General features: G+C 33.8%; 2 protein-coding genes across 3 annotated transcripts in view; both read right to left on the reverse strand.

The window, feature by feature from the left end:
* Positions 1–1628: 1628 nt before the first annotated feature.
* Positions 1629–13260, reverse strand: LOC145214674 (NACHT, LRR and PYD domains-containing protein 12-like). Of its 2 annotated transcripts, XM_080083252.1 has the most exons (14): positions 12381–13260; positions 12109–12281; positions 11837–11953; positions 11076–11270; positions 10658–10759; positions 10010–10126; positions 7113–8827; positions 6242–6373; positions 6002–6064; positions 5459–5629; positions 5113–5271; positions 4743–4904; positions 3526–3687; positions 1629–1821 (listed from the first exon to the last, which is right to left on the reverse strand). In XM_080083252.1, exons 1-14 carry the CDS (start codon positions 12395–12397, stop codon positions 1720–1722), a joined length of 3387 nt encoding a protein of 1128 aa, XP_079939378.1. In that variant the 5' UTR covers positions 12398–13260; the 3' UTR covers positions 1629–1719. The 2 variants fall into 2 exon arrangements, with proteins under 2 accessions (XP_079939378.1, XP_079939377.1); XM_080083251.1 differs by having other exon boundaries at positions 12109–13260.
* A 1162-nt stretch (positions 13261–14422) lies between these two features.
* LOC145214672 (NACHT, LRR and PYD domains-containing protein 3-like) overlaps positions 14423–18815 on the reverse strand; it is a 39032-nt gene continuing 34639 nt past the window's right edge. The window contains exons 13-16 of the mRNA XM_080083248.1: positions 17071–17232; positions 16649–16831; positions 16103–16264; positions 14423–15170 (exon numbers count right to left, since the gene is read on the reverse strand). Of these exons, the coding sequence (XP_079939374.1) occupies positions 15069–15170; positions 16103–16264; positions 16649–16831; positions 17071–17232 (609 nt within the window). The 3' untranslated portion in view covers positions 14423–15068. The remainder of the gene's footprint in view (positions 15171–16102; positions 16265–16648; positions 16832–17070; positions 17233–18815) is intronic.

An 18815-nucleotide genomic window follows, 5' to 3' on the forward strand; every position in this document is an offset into this window, starting at 1 on the left:
ATGCAATGTTTCTTTTGTCCAAGGTGGGTGTTGCAATCCAATGGGGTTAAAGCAATGGCGCTCAAGTTTCTTGCTCAGGAAAACACAAGCGACCAAGATAGGATTAGAACCCGCAATCTTGTGACTACAGGGCGGTTGCGATGACCAGTAAGCAATTTTGGCGACTGAATAAGTTCCTCGAACATTTTTTTCTTTTTCTCCTTCAAATACAACCAGGGTTGTTCTTTCCTGTCAAACTCCCGTGTTTTGTATCAATTTTTGATACAGTTAAGCTACAGCACGTTTAGCCATTTCCATTATCCACCGATGGTGTCCTCCACTCTTCATGCGCTCCATAACGTTTTAATGTTGCGCAACTATTTCACGCTTGGTGATTTTGTCGCTGTGTTTTCTTTCACCAAGCGAATAAGACTCGACTCAAATTCTAACAACTTGTTTTGTTTCTGAAGAATAGAATCTCCTCCAGAAAAACTACCTAGTCGTATTCACATACTTGTGATGATTTATTACAAGATACAACCACGGGATAAGCCCGGGTCAAATATCGGTGAGTTTACGTTTGTCTGTAAGTTCGCCTATGGTTTGTTTGGTCAAGCGCTTGTCCGGTGGAAAGTTAAGACAATTCCACTGATTTATTGCGTCACCAGATGAAATTGTTACTTCAAAAACAATCCACAAGGTGTCGCTATATATCAAGAAAGGCAAAACTACTTTTTCGCGACGCATTTGACAAGACAACAACCCGTTACGTCGAAATATGGAAACCAAATGTGTTTGAAAAACAGTTTTGAAATGTTGTGATTTGATTCAGCCGTGTGCAGGGAATGGTGGGAGTCGATCTCAGGTGTTGCAGGGAACACTTGGAAATATTATCGTGTGTTTCACACCAACAGACAAGTTTGTACAAATACTTTTCAAACAATCCTATTTACATCATCAATATTCTAAATAAGTCAATAAAATCCCTGATATATAAATCGATATAGCAAACAGTTGTTGGTGGATTGTAGCAAACTGTTTGTGGATTGGTACAGATCTGTGAAGTGTTAGTTGAAAAGCACTGGGATATGAGAGTTTATATAGTAACAGGTTTTCAATTGACACATGCACAAATACTCACACATCATATATTTACAGTAACAAATTAAAGTTAAAATAGCAAAAACATCAAACTGCACAGATCAAATGTACAGTGGAAAACATTTTATACAAAGGAGAAAATAGTAGGTTCTGCAATGCATTACACATGGCGACAAACTGATACACAGTGACTTAATAGAATTAAAAACTTTAGGAAAACAAATAAAAATATTATAGCTTTAAAAACATGAAGTGATTTAATTTACAGATAAAACATACAGTCTGAGCAATTTGATATAAAAAGCAAGTTGGAAAAAAATAGTTGGTGGAAACAATAAAACAAGTGCCCAAAAAACACCTATTTTATTAAAAAGTAACTTTGCATCCCATTTCTTGAAGCCCTTTTATTTTTAACACATCATATACAAATAAATGAAACGTCGGAATAAAAATACATCATATAGAAAGTTTAGGATGAAAACCTCAGAATAAAACATAAACAACACATCAAACAGGAAAAAAGTAAAACAAAGTATAAATTTGCACCGATTAAAATATAATTTACACTTGCATTAAACGCTTTTATAGCAACTGAATAAGCTTCCTTTAAACTGCCCTGGATAGTAAATTTGCATTAAATCACCTAAGCCAAACAGGTATTGCTACTTTTGACTCCAGGATTTTCAAATCATCTTCATCAATGCAACTCTTCAGCTGTTTATCAAGCCTCAGCGCTACCATCTATAAAATAAAAGTACAAGACGAAAACAAAACTGGATATATTCCTTACTTGTGTTGTATTTGGAACAGGTTTTTACAATAAGGAACATTTTTAAAGCATTTGGTAGCAGCCAACAAGCAATGTCTGCTTGTTTTTTTCTGTGCAAAACAGTCATCTGGCAGATTTGAGCCAAGATTTACAGATCACCTCAACACTACAGTCTTTTACAATTCAAAAAATATGTCTTTTAAAGTCTTTTAAAAAATATTTTAACACTGTGTCAACATTTTTGTGGTTCATTCCAACTTATCTTAAAAGTAAGCGAAAAGCAGTGTTTTGAAAAACAGTGGGCTAGAGTACTTCGATACAAACATGCAAATCATTTGTGTTGCCATGAAACATTACCTCCCATGCCAACTTTGCTATTGGTTGCTACCCATTGTACTGGTTAAAATATTTGTGTGTGAGAACAGGAAGATCCTTTTTTTTTCAATAAGTACTACTTCTGTATTTCTGTTATGTAGTTACTATCCATTATTAAAATAGTTGAGTTGTTTGGCTGACGCTGTTGAATATGTAGCAATGCTTCTCACTATCAGTTATTTTATATTTTACTTGAAAATAGAAAAAAAACTAGAAGGGTGGCTTAGCACATATTGCCCTTGCATATACACTAGAACCTATTTTAAAACATAAATATATTTCCTATGCTTATTTTGTATTGGGTCTCATATTAGCCATTGTTTTTTATAACTTTAGTCGTTTCTGCAGGCAAAAACTCATGGGTCCCCACACATGCCAAGTTGAAAATAATGCAATTCAAGAGATAACCATGAGGAAGTCGGGTGTTGTAAGGTAAAACACAGCGATCGGCACTGGGCTTAAATAATAATACTATGTAGAATACAAACTATAAAATTAGATTCACCCCAGATATTGTTTGAAGTATGTCCTATTTAACGTTTTAAAAAACTGACCTATTTTAGGGGGCTAGTAGGGCAACTAATTGGGTTCAACACACAAACAAAAAAAATTACAAAAACCACAATGACTCAATCAATAGTACTGCAAAATTTCAGCCCAATCCGCCAATGTTTAAAACTTCGACCACTAGAGGTGTTTTGAGCAACAACCGATAATGTTTCTGACGTCATAGGGCTGTTAACAAGCCCCTAACTGCCCTGGCACAAAAATGACCACCAAGCAACCCACCAACGAGCAACATACAACTGGTTGCCCTTGTAACAGTATTGCTCCAAAGAAATCTTTCGTTTGTGGTGCCCAGTAACATACAAATACGTTTTACACTTTAGGGGCTTGGGTAAACGTCAGGACTATAGGGTTGAACACAACAGTTGACACCTATAAATGGCATACTATACAAGAAATCCAAATTTTAGCCAATTCTGATTTTGTAAACTCAAGACAACCGCAAACTTCTACATTTGGTAAACTCAAGACAACCGCAAACTTCTATGTGTTGTTTAACATGTTGAGCATTTAGATGATGACAAATTCTTCTTACAGAGTACAACAAAACATCTAGTATATGATTCGTAACCAGCCACAGGCATTCGAATGGTTTGGGCAACTCCCAAAACCGAAAGCACTTGTGTATAAATGTAAACATGGCAATGTTTAATGAAATTATCTTCAAGTCACATTTAACAAAGCAGACCTAGGTTTGGGTGGAGGCTGAAAATTTTTGATGGTTAACAACTTACTGGTGTTTGTAGTGTTGACAATCCACCAGCCAATGCTGCTACTCCAGTAGATGTGATTCCACATTTATGCAAGTCAAGCATGTACACTTGATGCAAACATTTGGATAGCTTTATGGCTACATCATCACCTAAATTGTTGTATGACAAGTGCAAGTCTTGCATCTAAAAAGTATTAACTTTCATTTTACACACATACTGCTCATATGCATACAATGTGTGCTGCTTGTATTACAGTAAAAAAAGATTTCCCAATGTTTACCAAAGAAAAGTATAATTCTGACTAAAAAATGCAAAAATCAATAGCGACATTCTTACAAAGTCAAAAATCAATAAAACATGTATGATAGAGATCAGATATTTTCTATTTAGAGCAGCGGTTCCCAACCTTTCTGGTGCCGTGACCCCTTAAAACAGTTTCCAAGTTGTGGTGACCCCACGGATAAAATTAGTAGGCTATATCTTGAATTTGACTTCTAAATATCATAAAATTTATTTCTCACTATACTTTTATTTCCTAATACTTGTCTTTCGGGGCGTCATTGACAGCTTGAAATTTTACAAATTAAATTTTAGGTTAGTTGACTATTAAGTTATAATTAGAAGATAGTGATATTATCGCGAGAATGTAACACAAGTTTGCAGCTGACCTGTTGATTATGATTATGTAAATGTAGTATTATTACGTAATAAAAGCCCATAATCAGCATTGTGTGAAAACAATGAAGACTTCGAAAATAAAATATCCACCCTGCTCTAGTTACTAGTTTTCAAACAAATAACAAACCATGGCGGAAAGGCATATCGATAACTGCTCTTTCGGTTTTTATTTGCTAAATTAGTCCACGGCTTAAAATGAGTTGGAAGCCATGGCCTTAGGCGACCCCAGGCAAATTGTCAGGCGATCCCACTTGGGGTCGCGACCCACAGGTTGGGAATCGCTGATTTAGAGTTTCTTGCTAAAAAGTATTGAATGTATGCATTTTATATTTGTCAGTGCTGACTTGAAAATATCTGCTGCATGGAATGTGAAAAAGTACAAAATATAATTTATACCCTTGTGACATTTAAACCCATAAAACCAATTTTAAATCATTTACTTAATTTCCTAATTAGTATTCTGTAAAAGCTCATATTATTGGCAAAACCTATTTTAAAATTTTTGTTAAATGATGTAAGCTGTAAACTTCTTCCACACAAACAACAATTATTGAACTTACTGGTGTCTGTAACTTTGATAATCCACCAGCCAATGCATCTGTACCAGTGGAAGTGATGTCACAATTACGCAAGGAAAGTGTATGCACCAGATGTAAACATTTTCCAAGTTCCTGGGCCCCATCATCACCAAACTTGTTCCCCGACAAATCCAAGTTGAGAATCTAAGCAGGAACAAATAGTTGGTCTATAACTATTTTGTAGAAACAAATCACTGATTCATAATACAGTTGAAAAACTATGTCAGTTGTGAACAGTGATTTAAACCCAAATACTTATGTTAAGTTTTATTTTTTGACACTCAAGCAAAACTTATTTAAATTAAAAAATTACATTTTAGTAAAATTAGGATTAAAAGTAACGATGGCACACCATAGTTTGAGAGTTTATGATGTTTTGAGTGATGCCTGGCATTCCTTTGCATGTGATTCCACAACCATGCATTTCAAGCGTTTTCATTTTGTGGATTGACTTGGTAATTGCACAAGCTCCAATGTCACCCACTTCATTGCGACTGATATTCAATCTAACCTAAACAATAATGTACATTTCACACAACAGCAATAATGTAAAGTTAACAGCTATGCAACATGGAACACCTATCACATTAGATAATGGAAAATATTGTTTGAAATCATTGTTTCTCTGTTAACTAAATATTTTGTCAAAATGGTGATGACAATGACAAGAGAACAGTGACAAATAAATTCACAGTTACCATGGACTGTGTAGTTTCCATCTCAAGATGTTCACCCAACTTAACGGCACCAACTGATGTCATGCCAATCTTTATCATGTCAAGTACAGCTACTTTGCCCACCCCACTGCTTAGTATGCTTAGTACACCTTCATCTCCAAAAGGTATCAAACTCAAATTCAACTCCTTTATCTGTTAAACATAAAAACAAGTATTTGTCAACAAATACTGCAATTTGAAAGTTTGAGTATTCAAAATCAAACTCTTCAGCTGGTAAACATATAAACATGTAGTTATTAGTAAATAAAAAAATCAATTTAATTTCCTAATGATTTGTGGTTTTATTAATGAAACGTATGCTGGGAAAACAGTAACTTACAATTACAAAAATTTTTCAAATGCAAATTGTACAATTAGGTGATAAAATATAGTTGTAGCAGACAAACTGAAGTGAACCAGAAATGAAGTTTTCAGTGTTAAGTTGTTACAGTGCTTGGTGTCTGGCCAAAATGTGATTGAAACTGTTTCAATTCATTTATGTTAATATTATTAAGACTAGCAAACCTGATGTGGGTGATCAGTTTGCAGAAGTCCATCTTTAATGCTTTTGGCCAATGTTAATGCATTCTGTATTAAAAAAATATTGGTGTATTTTCAACCATGAGTTTTTGGAAGCGTTTCCTAATTCTGTGTCACCAGTGTGATTATTTTGTTAAATTATTCCCAGTTTTTTATGTGCACAATCATAATTAATATAATACATAAATTTTAATTACAACAACTTTATTGGAAAAAAATTCAAACCTTTTTGCTCCTGTCTGTTGAATCAAAAAGGAAACCAAATGGCCAAATTTGAAAACTCTCCACATGAGGAAGGAAGCTTCCAGCAAACTGCAGTTGTTCATCAGGACAATGGTGTAAGATGAAGCCATTGATCTGAAATAGGTGAACAACTTTTATTCATCGAAGAAAATGTTGATAAAGGAGCAATTAACCTGATACAACTGATGTTAATTGACTAAAAGTGCAACCACAACATTACAAATATTGTTTGAAACAAGTGACATTAAACTGTGGGGATTCCCCTAAACCGCATTTAGAAAAAATTGAAATGTTTTGAAAAAATAATAGTACATTTGAATATTTATTCTCACTGTAATTTTACTGCAAGCATAGGGTAATGTTAATGCATCATCTAAAAACCTTAGTCACGGTTTGGTGATTATCAATTATTGCAACTTACTTTCTTCAAGCTTAAAATTATAACGCTATAAAAAAATTTAGGTTTTGAGTTGAGTTTCTTTTGCTTGGTGAAAGAACACATGGCAACACAATTGCACTAAAAACAATCTCCAAGCCGAAAATAGCTGCGCAACGTTAAGACGTTATGGGGCGCAAAAAAGTGTCGGGCACAATTGGTGGATCATGAGTAAAGGCGCTGCAGCTACACCGTATTATAAAGCGTGAGCATTATTTGTTTCAAGAGTTATTGTAAAAAAAGATCTTTATAAATGTAACAAGCATATAAATACAGGAACTGAATAGGATTGTACAAATTAAGTCTTAATTGTAGCTTCAACAATAAAAAACATGATAAATTACGAAGCACATGGCTTGGGTGGGACAAAGGAACTAAAACTGAAATATGTTGATAATATCTAGTTATCATACTAACTTTAACTCGGTGTTCTTGCACAAATGTTCCAAAACTCTGTAAAGCATTTCCAACAAATGATGCATCAACACATTTCAAATTCAGAGTGGTATTGTTCAGTTTGTAAAGTGAAGCCATGTTTGTAATATCCGATGAAAATACAGAACCCCTGATGTCAGCAGCAGTTGGTAGAAGTTTGGTCACAGGTAAGCTAATATCATCACTGCCAAGTTCATTTAAACATGCAAAAAGGTGAAACCACTTTTGCAAGTCATGTTCTCCATTACTTTCTGTTGCATTGTCTGACAGTTTCTTTGCTTTGATTTCAGCAATTAAACCAAGAAACATTTTCTTTTTTTCTATTTCACCAAGTTGTGCTGCAGGAGAAAGCCGTCTTGCTTTTGTGAAAACACTGTCTTTGCATATGCCAAAACAAAACTTTACAACATTTTCTGAATCTCCAAACTCAAAAGCATTTTCAAGGAATGATTTAAACTCATTTAGAGGCATAAACAAAACAAGTCTGAGTGCAACCAACAACTCTTGCCAGGAGCGATGAACAAAGTAGCTAACTTTGTCTTGTTGCAAAATCTGAATTGCAAGACCATCCTCTGAATCTACAGCTGCATTGACAAATGCTTGTTGTGTTGCCAATGGAATCTTAAACTGCTCTAAGTCCTCATCTGAAAACAGAGATTTGTTTTTTTGCCACCCATCAAATGCCAAGTCACAAAACTTCTTAACCACATTCATGCCTTTTTCAAAAGAGCAATGTTTTGAACGAATGTATCTGTTCAACATTGCAATGTAAACACTTGTCTGTGTGATGTTACCTGAAGTTCCTCCTCCTCCCAACAGAAAGTTAAGAGCCATAAGCATGTTGACAGGTACTACACAGCATTCCAACAAATCTGGGTTGTCTTGTAGTATTTTCCAAACTCTGTCAAACTGTTCACCACATACACACCTAGCAAGTTTTTGCTGTTCACTTGGTGCTAACCCTAAAATTTCCAAAACTAATTTTGGTCTGTATTCTGGAGAAGCATCAATAAACTGAGTAATTCTTGATGTTACCAGCTTGTAAGCATTCTCAAGTAGTTTGCCATTCACAATGTTATATAATAGTGCCATTGGTTTGGCCTGTTTAAACGGTGATACATGTGGATATGAATGTAAGTTTTCAGTTTTGGCTTCATCCAGGCCATCAATGATCACTACTGTGTTGGGATCCTTTAAGATAAAATTAATCAGCTCATTTTTCTCTGCTTTATCTATTAAAAGACTTCCTTCTGCAATCAGTGATGAGAAAAGTAATTCAAACAAATCTGTTTTTTGCTTAAGGTCGATGGAGCCCACTGTGATGTGAAATACGAAGGAAGCATTGGAAAGAATTTCCTTGTTTAAAATTTTTTGAACAATAACTTTTGTCAATGTGCTCTTTCCCACTCCAACTGCACCAACAACACCAACATACTTTTCATGTTTTTTATTGTCTCCTGATTCAATCTTTGCTCTTTCAAACATGTTTTCAACTGTGATATCACCTTTCAGTTCATTTCCTTCATCTACCACTTTAGCCAATTTTTCTCGTTGTTTTTCAGGATCATTGTCTTTTTGTTCCGTATATTTTACAAGCACAAGATTAACTGGTTCCACTGCTCTTCCATATTCTCTGCCACATTTTTCATCTACTACTGTCCTCAGATGCTGGTGCAATTTTTCCGCTGTGGTGTCAACTATAAAAAATACACAAATGTTATTGTCAAGCATCAAAAGTTGGTCAGCAAAATAATTTTAAAATCCAAGACTTGATGTTCGTGAGCACAAGCAATAGAATAAACAGATGAGACGAATCAGATGGGACTATTAGGTCAAAAATGAGGGTCTCTTAGGATGAATTTTTGTATGTGTATGTATGTATTTATATCTATTCAACTCCTAGATCATGTACTTTAGTAATTATAGCTGTGTTTTTTTATTTTACATTTTGGGGGCCTGTTGGTAAACCACTGGGTCATTTGGGGTCAAACTTCAGGAGGATCAAATTTGGATAACTACCTAGCAAGTGTGTAAATTTGAATAGGTTTAAAGCACCCTTTCTTGACCCAACTTGCAGCGCAAACCAGCGTTAGACAGAAACAAGAAAAAAACATACAGATAAATAACAATACAAACGATATAAACATATTTATGCTTTTGAGTTTTGTAGCACTAAAGCAGAATAAATATTTTTTGATACAAAACAGCTATATTCTTAATTTAAAAATAGGCAAATTTTGAGCAGAGTTTTATACCATGAAATGTGATATTATTGAGCATTAAAATTTGTTGACTGCCCAACGGGGTGAGTGGATTTGAACTAGAGATGTACTGACTTTTCGGTTTACTGAATTTATTCGACCAAATTCGCCAGTTTTGGAAAGATTCGAATTTTTTATGAACAAAAATTTAAAGCGTGAAACGTGTCTTTTCTGCTTAATGAGGTACCACACCATCTATCAAACTATGCTATAACTAAAATTATGTCAACTGTTATGATTTTTAAGCATTATAGTTTTGACCACTCCAGAAAAAAAGTCAGTAATTCATTGGCAGGTTGGCAACCGTGGCGGAGGCAAACTTAAACCCCACAGGACTAAATTGTTAATGAAACACATCTATCCTGCTGTGTAGCTCCACTGATTTCGTGGGCAAAAAAACGTTTGTTTTCATGTTTAATGTGTGACCTATGACTTTGTGTGACGTCATAAATGATTCCGTTAATTCGGGCCAATTTATTTGGCAAAACTGCCGAATATTCAGTTTCGGCCGAACCAAAATTTAGCTGATTCAGTACATCTCTAATTTAAACCAAACAATAAATTCCAAAACAAATATATCACCTTGCAATGTTTGCAAGCAACAAGTTTTCTACCAACCTAATATATTGACTTTATTTTCTTCATCAGAATCTACTGAACTTTCAGAATCTGAATCTTCAGTTTCTGTCTCGTGATGTTTCATGCTTGGTGAATCATGCACAGCACACAATGGATCTGTATGAGAACATAAGCAACAATTTTGAAGAAAAGGACCAATTAACTTACATTCTACTTTATAACCTTGTTTAGAAAGTTTGTATATTGGCAAAAGTTAATCTAATCAATCATCTTAAATGAAACTTGAATGTGAAGTAAATGACAGGGATGGGCCGAGCCAATCCAGAACCAGAGTACTCGGTACCGAGCATTGCTGTTTTGATGCTCGGTGCTCAGCCAAGCAGTTGCATAAACTAACCCTAGCATTAAATTGGCATATTAATGCCGTGCTAACATATGAAACTGGTGCTTGAAAGGACATCCAGTACAAAAAAGAGTGTTTTTAAATGTGTTTAGATGGTAGAAAATAGCATACTTCTGGGAGCTGTTCAACTTAATACACCGCTGGTGCTAAACTTGAAAAAACTGCAAATCCACCATTAGTTTATCTAACCAATCATCTCAAATCAAACTGTGTAAATGCGACCATTGAGAATGTGTAGTTGCCACATTAACAGCAAAATTTCATTTCATCATAACATCAAAAACCTGTTTCTCCAGTTGAGCTTCCTGCTTCTGATGTAGGAGCAAATGTTTTAGGAATCTCAAGATGAAGCTTCCTTATTTTTATAATAATTTTCTCAATATTCTCTATGAAATAGAAAAGTAAACTAGAAAGCCATTGTCATGGTAACCCGTAATAAAAAAGTTAACTAGCATTGAAGTATATAAAATTATCAGCTATGGCTTGCAACCAAATAAAGAAGGTAATGAAATACTACAATGAAATTGAAATAAACATTTACAAGTTCTTTCTATAACATTTGTTCTAGCATTGAACAACTCTAGAATGAGCAATTAAACACCAGAGATTATAAAAAACCAAATAACATCTTGTATCTGTATTACACAATTTTACATTAGCATGTTTATTCTTTGGCAAAAAAACATAAAAGTTTGTTTTTACTTAGTCTGTTTGCTTTCATCCATATCATCATCATGCGATATTGTCTTTCTGCAAAGTTTCCCTTGTAATCACTCTCAATTTCTGTCAACTGGGCATTTTCAAGTTGAAACTTTCGTCGAATAATAGTGTCTTTCCAAAAGCTCTCATCATAATAAAGTCGACAAAATCCATAAATAAACCAAGAAATTTCACGATCTGTGAAACGTTGAAAACTAAGGAAATGGTGGCAGAGGTAATAGGGTTTTAGATTCAGAACAAAATGAAACATAGTAAATACATCTGACATGTTCATTTGCTGTTTATTTTTATTGTTTCCAATGGTCTGAAAATAACTTTTGACAACCTTTACCAGTGCTTCAATTAAACAAGGCCACATTGCTCTTACAATAACCTTGCTATTGATCTGCAGTAACCTTCACTTTTTTCTTACAACTTCCAAAAACTTATATAAAGTAACAGATTAAGCACAGGCATGTGGCAAAGCAGTGGATCCAAAATAATGGACTAAGGCCTAGCAGTGGATCATAAAAACACTTTAGTGAGCTACAGAGCTATTTAAATTGTTAGTATTAAACAATAAAGTAACCTGCCATTATCACTTGATCAGAAACTTCTAAATATTTTGATGAGATTTTAACTGAATGATTTGGACATGGAATAAAAGTTTGGAAACCAATGGACACCAAAAATTAATAAAACAAATGTCTTTTTCTGGGCAGCTTTAGCCCTAAAGTATATTTTAAATCCCTAATTTAATTTACTTCGCAATCTTCTTGGTTTGTTTTCAGCCAAAAGTTGATCAACTTTCTTATTTCGTTTGTGGGAATAAACTTCGTCTCGTACGAGTTGAAATATTTCTGGATCATTTTTGTCAACACCTGTGAATATAAGAGTCAACACTTTATGTTACCAATACAGTATTATAAAGTTGTGTTTCTATAAATAGACATAAAGTTTAATGCAAATAAATAAATATACCTAAATCTTATTTAAATCCTAAAATCAAATAAATCTTATGCTACAAAGTCCCCACCTTTCCAAAACTGAAACATGTCCAAGTCATTGTTTTTTAAATATTTTCCAACCTCAGAATCAGAAAAACCTAGTTTACGAAGAAATTGCAGCTTTAATCTAAAATCCATATCATTGCATGCTTTATGAAAAGCATGTATTGAAGTTTTTGTTGTTGATTCCTTAGTGGTCTTACTAAAAACACACAAAAATATATTCACATCAATACATATTACTCTCATTCATTTCCTTTGTATAACATTTAACCAAAAATTTATCATCAAACAAACCTACCTTGAACTTGCCATCATAAGACTTTTTTTCTAAATCCAGGAATATAATATAAATGTAAATATATGAAAGATTTACAGTGTTATGTCTGTATGACTAAAGCAATAATCATATTTACATTGCTACTACCAAAGTGCGGAAAACAATCGGTTTAAGTTAAGTTGAGTTTATTACGCCAGGTAAAACAAATCTAAGCTATTAAGCGACGGTAAAACAAATCTAAGCTATTAAGCGACGTCATAAAGCAGATAAGAGGACCGTGACAGGATATGATCAAGTTGCGTCAGTGTTTCGTCATATTATGCATTCCGTTTCCGTCCAAATTCTGTTGTGTTCATTTGATTGACTTGCTCACTTCGGCCAGATATTTATATTGTTATTTAGGTTGTAGCGAAAAACGATCTGAAAGGTAATTTAATCCTCGCTTTTGACACCGGCTTAGTTATGTATGTACCCACGGTAATTATTTTATCTTAAACTTAAACCAAGACTTGGACGGCGAAATAATCTAGACAATTTCATGCATATCATATTTGCTCGATTGTAAGCCGCATGTTGAGGTGTTAATGTAAGCCGCATGCTAGAATTTGAGATACGATTGTTTCTTAATACTTCTTTCTGCTATTATATGGTATCACTATTTGCCCATATATGTTAGTTACGTTTACAACTGTACCCAACAGAACGTATATCGACATATAATCTGTACACGCATACATGTTTTGAACCCCAAATAATTTATATGTTGTAGTGTAGAAACAATTTCGGTATAAAATTAAAATATAAGCCACCCTCGATTATAAGCCGCACAAACGGCAGCTAAAAAACAATATAAGCCGCGGCTTACAATCGAGCAAATACGGTAAATTTAGAAGCTGTAATCAAGTTTAAAATACGAGATTTGGGAGTTAAACAAAAAGTTGTGGTTGTTTTGCAAGTCCCAGAGTAAACTCTAGGGTGGACTTTACACCTACCTGTTTCAATCGGCCATGAAATTGTAATTTAAATTACAACAAATTTTAATTAAAGTGTTTTCAAAAACCAAGCGAAATCAACTCACAACATTTGTTGTTTCTTATAGAATAAAATCCCCTGTAGGCAAACTCCGTATTTACATTCCCATTCCGATCATGATTAATGATTTAATACAAGATACAACCACAGATATGCAAAGCTATTTTTTCGCGACGCATTTGACAAGACAAGAAACTGTTACGCCCAACTATGGAAACCAAATGTGTTAAAATAGAAGAATTAAAATGTTGCAATTTGATTCAGCAATGTGCAGGGAATGTTGGGAGTGGATTTCAGGTGTTGCAGGGAACACTTGGAAATATCATCGTGTGTTTCACACCAATAGACAAGTTTGTACAAATACTTTTACAACAATCCTGTATCAATACTCTAAATACGTCAATCACATAAAATCCCTGATTATAAAGACGATGTAAAGAATAAAAAATTACTACGTAGTTTAAATGCTGCCTGTATAGCAAACAGTTGTTGGTGGATAGTAGCAAAATGTTTGTGGATTGGCACAGATCTGTGGAGTGTTAGTTGAAAAGCACTGGGATATGAGAGTTTATATAGTAACAGGTTTTCAATTGACACATGCACAAATAACCACACATCATATATTTACAGTAATATAATAAAGTTAAAATAGCAAAAAGAGAAAACTGATATTATTTTCAGCACAGATGAAAAATTTTTATACAAAAGTAATCGGGAAGAAAAGTTGGTTTCATAATTTGAACAATTTGATATAAAAAAGCAATCTAAAAAATATATATTTGGTGGAAACAACAAAACAAATGCTAGAGCAAAAATCAGAACTTTGCATCTCATTTCTTGAAGCCTGATAATTTTCAACACATCATTTACAAAGTTTAGGATAAAGAGCTACACAACAAAACGAAAAAACGACAAGTAGGAAAAAGTAAAACATGTTGGAAGGAATAAAACACAATAACAGATTAGCTCAAGTGATTCTTATGTGTATCTAAACAACTAAGTAAAAAGTTGCATTAGTACAAATATTTGAATAAGTTTTAGAAAAATGCACAGAGCCTATTCACAATTGACATTAAAAGACTAAATAAAAAATTAGGTATCGTAGAAACCATAAAAACATTCTTGAAAACAGGTTGCAAAAGAATTTAAAGTTTTGCTACGAATAGAAAAAAATAAATTGGATGGGTGGCTTATACTGCCATTTAACATACACTATGGCTTATTTAAAACATACAATATTTCCTTCACAGGTTGCATATAGGGTCGCATAATATCTATAGTTTTTGTAACTATTTGTTTATTTATGCCATTTAATTTCCAACACATCATATACAAAGTTCATGATGAAGAGCTACACAACAAAAAACAAACAACAACAGCAAGTAGGAAAAGTGAAACATGTTGGAAACAATACGATACAATGATGGATGAGCTCAAGTTATTCTAACTTGTTTTAACAAAAAAGCCAATAAAATTCAGTGGCAAAAATGAGCTAAAAGAAATGTACAAAACTAATTTAAATTTGATGTTAAAAGACAAAATAAACATACCACAAAAATTGTGTATTGTTGAAACCATGGCAACACCTTTTGGAGAAACTACAATTGGTAAAAAATATTAACATGCATTTTTACTTTTATCAACTGTCTATGAAACACCAGGATACTTGCAGCTGCATTACCACTGCCAATCAAGTTTCTCTACTTTTGACTCCAGGATTTTCAAATCATCTGCATCAATGCAACTCATCAGCTGCCAATCAAGCCTAAGCAATTTCATCTACAAAAACAAAGTGCAAGATGAAAATGCAACTGAATACATTCCTTACTTGTATTGGATTTGGGGCAGGGATTCTTAAACTTGGAGCACTTGCCAACAATGAATCAGCAATGTCTGTGTAAATTTTTTCTGTCTGAAACTGTCATCTGGCACGCAATGATTAGCAAAAATTACAGTCTGTCAAATGCAACCAAAAGTATTTTTAAGCCACCTCTGACAATTTAGTTGCTGTTATTGGGCAACCATGTATCTCTGATAATAAGTTTTTTTGCTTATTGAACATGTAGCAAATGCTTCACTGTTTGTTGAAGGTAATAAACACCGATTTCAGAAACACAAAAATTTAGTTCTGTCAGGGCCTCATGGCTAAAAATTAATAAAAAATTGCAGTAGCCTAAATTGATTATAACACAACAAAACTTTGAAACACATTTACTTCAGTGTTTGCAGCCACACAAGCATGTTTAAAAAAATCATATATGGAAACTGACACATAGGTTTGCAACCCATTGCTCTGAACCAACAAATTCAAGAAGTACTGCTCTACTAAATAAAAAAAGAAAAGAAATGGTGACAAATTTTTAATTTTATATTTAACCGTTTAAGCATTTAGATTTTAGTGAATGTCTAAACTTGGAACTAAGTGAACCAGAACTTTTTCACAGCCAGTCCTAGACAAACAAATGGGATGGGCGAATCAAACAATACTACTTTACTCAAACAAGAAAACAAACACATGTAGAATGTGGCAATACATTTCAAACACAATTTACATCAACATTTTCAGTCCAATGTTCTAGTGAAGAGTGAACGTCTCAGGTGGTTGTGACTTTTTATTTTAAAAAAGGTAGTCAAGGTAACAGCAAACTGTGTTAATTGAGTTTCTAAGTGTGTCTTCGCATTTACGAGGCTTTATAGCAAAAACAACTTACTGGTGTTTGTAGTGTTGACAATCCTCCAGCCAATGCTGCTACTCCAGTGGATGTGATTCCACAATGATACAAGTCAAGTCCTTTCACTTGATGCAAACATTTGAAAAGTTTCTTTGCCCCATCATCACCAAAATTGTTGCCTGACAAGTTTAAGTATTGCATCTATAAGGTAATTTTAAGTAACATGTTACACACATACTGCACATATATGTATACAAGAAAGTTTAGCTTTTGTTGTACACACATGCTATACCACTGTTGATACTAAATAATTTGTAAATGCAATTTCACATATACTAATAAAAGTTGAACACAGTACCAACTAATAAAGAATTGTTTCAAGGGCTCTGCCTCTTGCTAAAAATATAGAGTGTATGTATTTTATATTTACCAGTATTGACTTAAATATATATGCTGCGCAGAATGTGGAGAAGTACAAAATAAGATTTTTGTCAGTGAAATAAATTACAACACAGTTTATCACATTTTCAGGTAAATGTAATGTTTTGTGCAACATTTCAACAAATTATTCAACTGTCATCTCACCGGTTCTTGCAGTGACCGCAAACCTGATGCGATGTGAGAAATTCCATCAGATGTTATTCCACAACCACATCTAACAAACATTTCACCACCCAAGCCAAATGACTCGACATTGCTCAAACATTTTGACATTGCTGCAGCACCAAGGTCATCAATTGGGTTTTCACCAAGGTCAAGTTTATCCATCTAAAAAGTAGCAGAAAAAAGCTTTAAAATACTTTATACTTTAAAAAAAGCAAATTAAACCCACACTAGAATTGTTTTACTGTGCTTGTCTTTAGTATGCCAAAATTGAACCTGACATTTCAGTAGATAGAAAGTTGTGTATTTTACTGTAACAGCAAAACTTATATTATCTAAAAACACGCTGTAGCTGTAAAATGAAAACCGGTAATTTATTTTTTACAGTCATTTTAGAAACTTACTGGTGTCTGTAACTTTATTAATCCACCAGCCAATGCATCTGAGCCAGTGGAAGTGATGCCACATTTACGCAAGTGAAGTTCCTCCACCAGATGCAAACATTTTCCAAGTTCCTGGGCCCCATCATCACCAAACTTGTTCCCCGACAAATCCAAGTAGGGAATCTAAGCAGGAACAACTAGTTTGGTCTATAACTATTTTCTAGAAACAAATCACTGAATCATAATACAGTTGAAAAAGTATGTCAGCTGTAAACAGTGATTTAAACTCAAATATTTATGGTAAGTTTTATTTTTCGACACTCAAGCATAACTTATTTAAATTAAGATAAACATAAATTCATAACTGGGATCAGCCCTGAAGCGTCTATGCAGACCAGCGATCACGGCACACTCATATATAAATCACAGTACGCCAGGCCCATTGAAGGCGCTATACCGAATCAGTCGGTCACCAAGCATTCACCACCATATGGCAAGGCGTAGGCTAGAAAAATCTAGCTAGATGTATAGCGCCTTCAATGGGCCTGGCGTACTGTGATTTATTTAAATTAAAAATTACATTTTGGTAAAATTAGTAATAAAAGTAACGATGGCACACCATAGTTTGAGAGTTTAGGATGTTTTGAGTGATGCCTGGCATTCCTTTCCATGTGATTCCACAATCAACCATTTTAAGCTTTTTCATTTTGTGGATTGACTTGGTAATTGCACAAGCTCCAATGTCACCCACTTTATTGCCACTGATATTCAATCCAACCTAAACAATAATGTACATTTCACACAACAACAATAATGTGAAGTTAACAGCAATGCAACATGGAATTGTTGATGCCCAAACACCAATCACATTAATAAATGAAATATATTATTTAAAATCATTGTTTCTCTATCAACAAATATTTTGTCACAATGGTTACGACAATGACAATAAAAAAGTGACAAATTAATTCACAGTTACCATGGACTGTGTAGTTTCCATCTCAAGATGTTCAGCCAACTTAACAGCACCAACTGATGTCATGCCCATGCGATCCATATGAAGTTCAGCTACTTTGGCCACCCCACTGCTTAGTATGCTCACACCTTCATCTCCAAAAGGTATGTTACTCAAGTACAACCCCTTCATCTGTTAAACATAAAAACAAGTAATGTAAGTAAATAAAAAAAACATTGCTAATCCCCTAATTGTTAGGTTTTATCATTTAAACATATATTGGGAAAAAAGGTAACTTGTTAAAATTGCAAGTAAATTGTTTAATCAGGTGATAAAATAGTTGTACCAGACTAATTGGACTGAACCAGAAATAAAGTTTTCAGTGTTAAGTTGTTGCAGTGCTTGGTGTCTGGCCAAATGTGATTAAAACTGTTTTAATTCAATCCAAGTTAATATTAGTAAGTGTAAAAAACCTGATGTGGATGATCAATTAGCAGAAGTCCATCTTTAATACTTCTAGCCAATGTTAACGCATTCTGTAGAAAAATATGTTTTTATATTGGTGTATTTCCGACAATAAGGTTTTTTGCTTTTTCTTATTCTGTGTTACTGGTGTAGTGCTTTTGTAATATTATGCATCAATTTTTATCTTCACAATCATAATTCACAAAATACAAAACATATTCAGTGTATGACACTATAGGCAAAATTGTAATAAAACACCTTTATTAAAAACGAAACTTAAAACCTTTCTGTCCCTGTCTGTTAAATCACCAGGAGAACCAAATGGCCAAATTTGAAATCTCTTCAC

This window comes from Phallusia mammillata, chromosome 2, assembly GCF_965637545.1.
Source record: "Phallusia mammillata chromosome 2, kaPhaMamm4.hap1.1, whole genome shotgun sequence".
NCBI lineage: Eukaryota > Metazoa > Chordata > Ascidiacea > Phlebobranchia > Ascidiidae > Phallusia > Phallusia mammillata.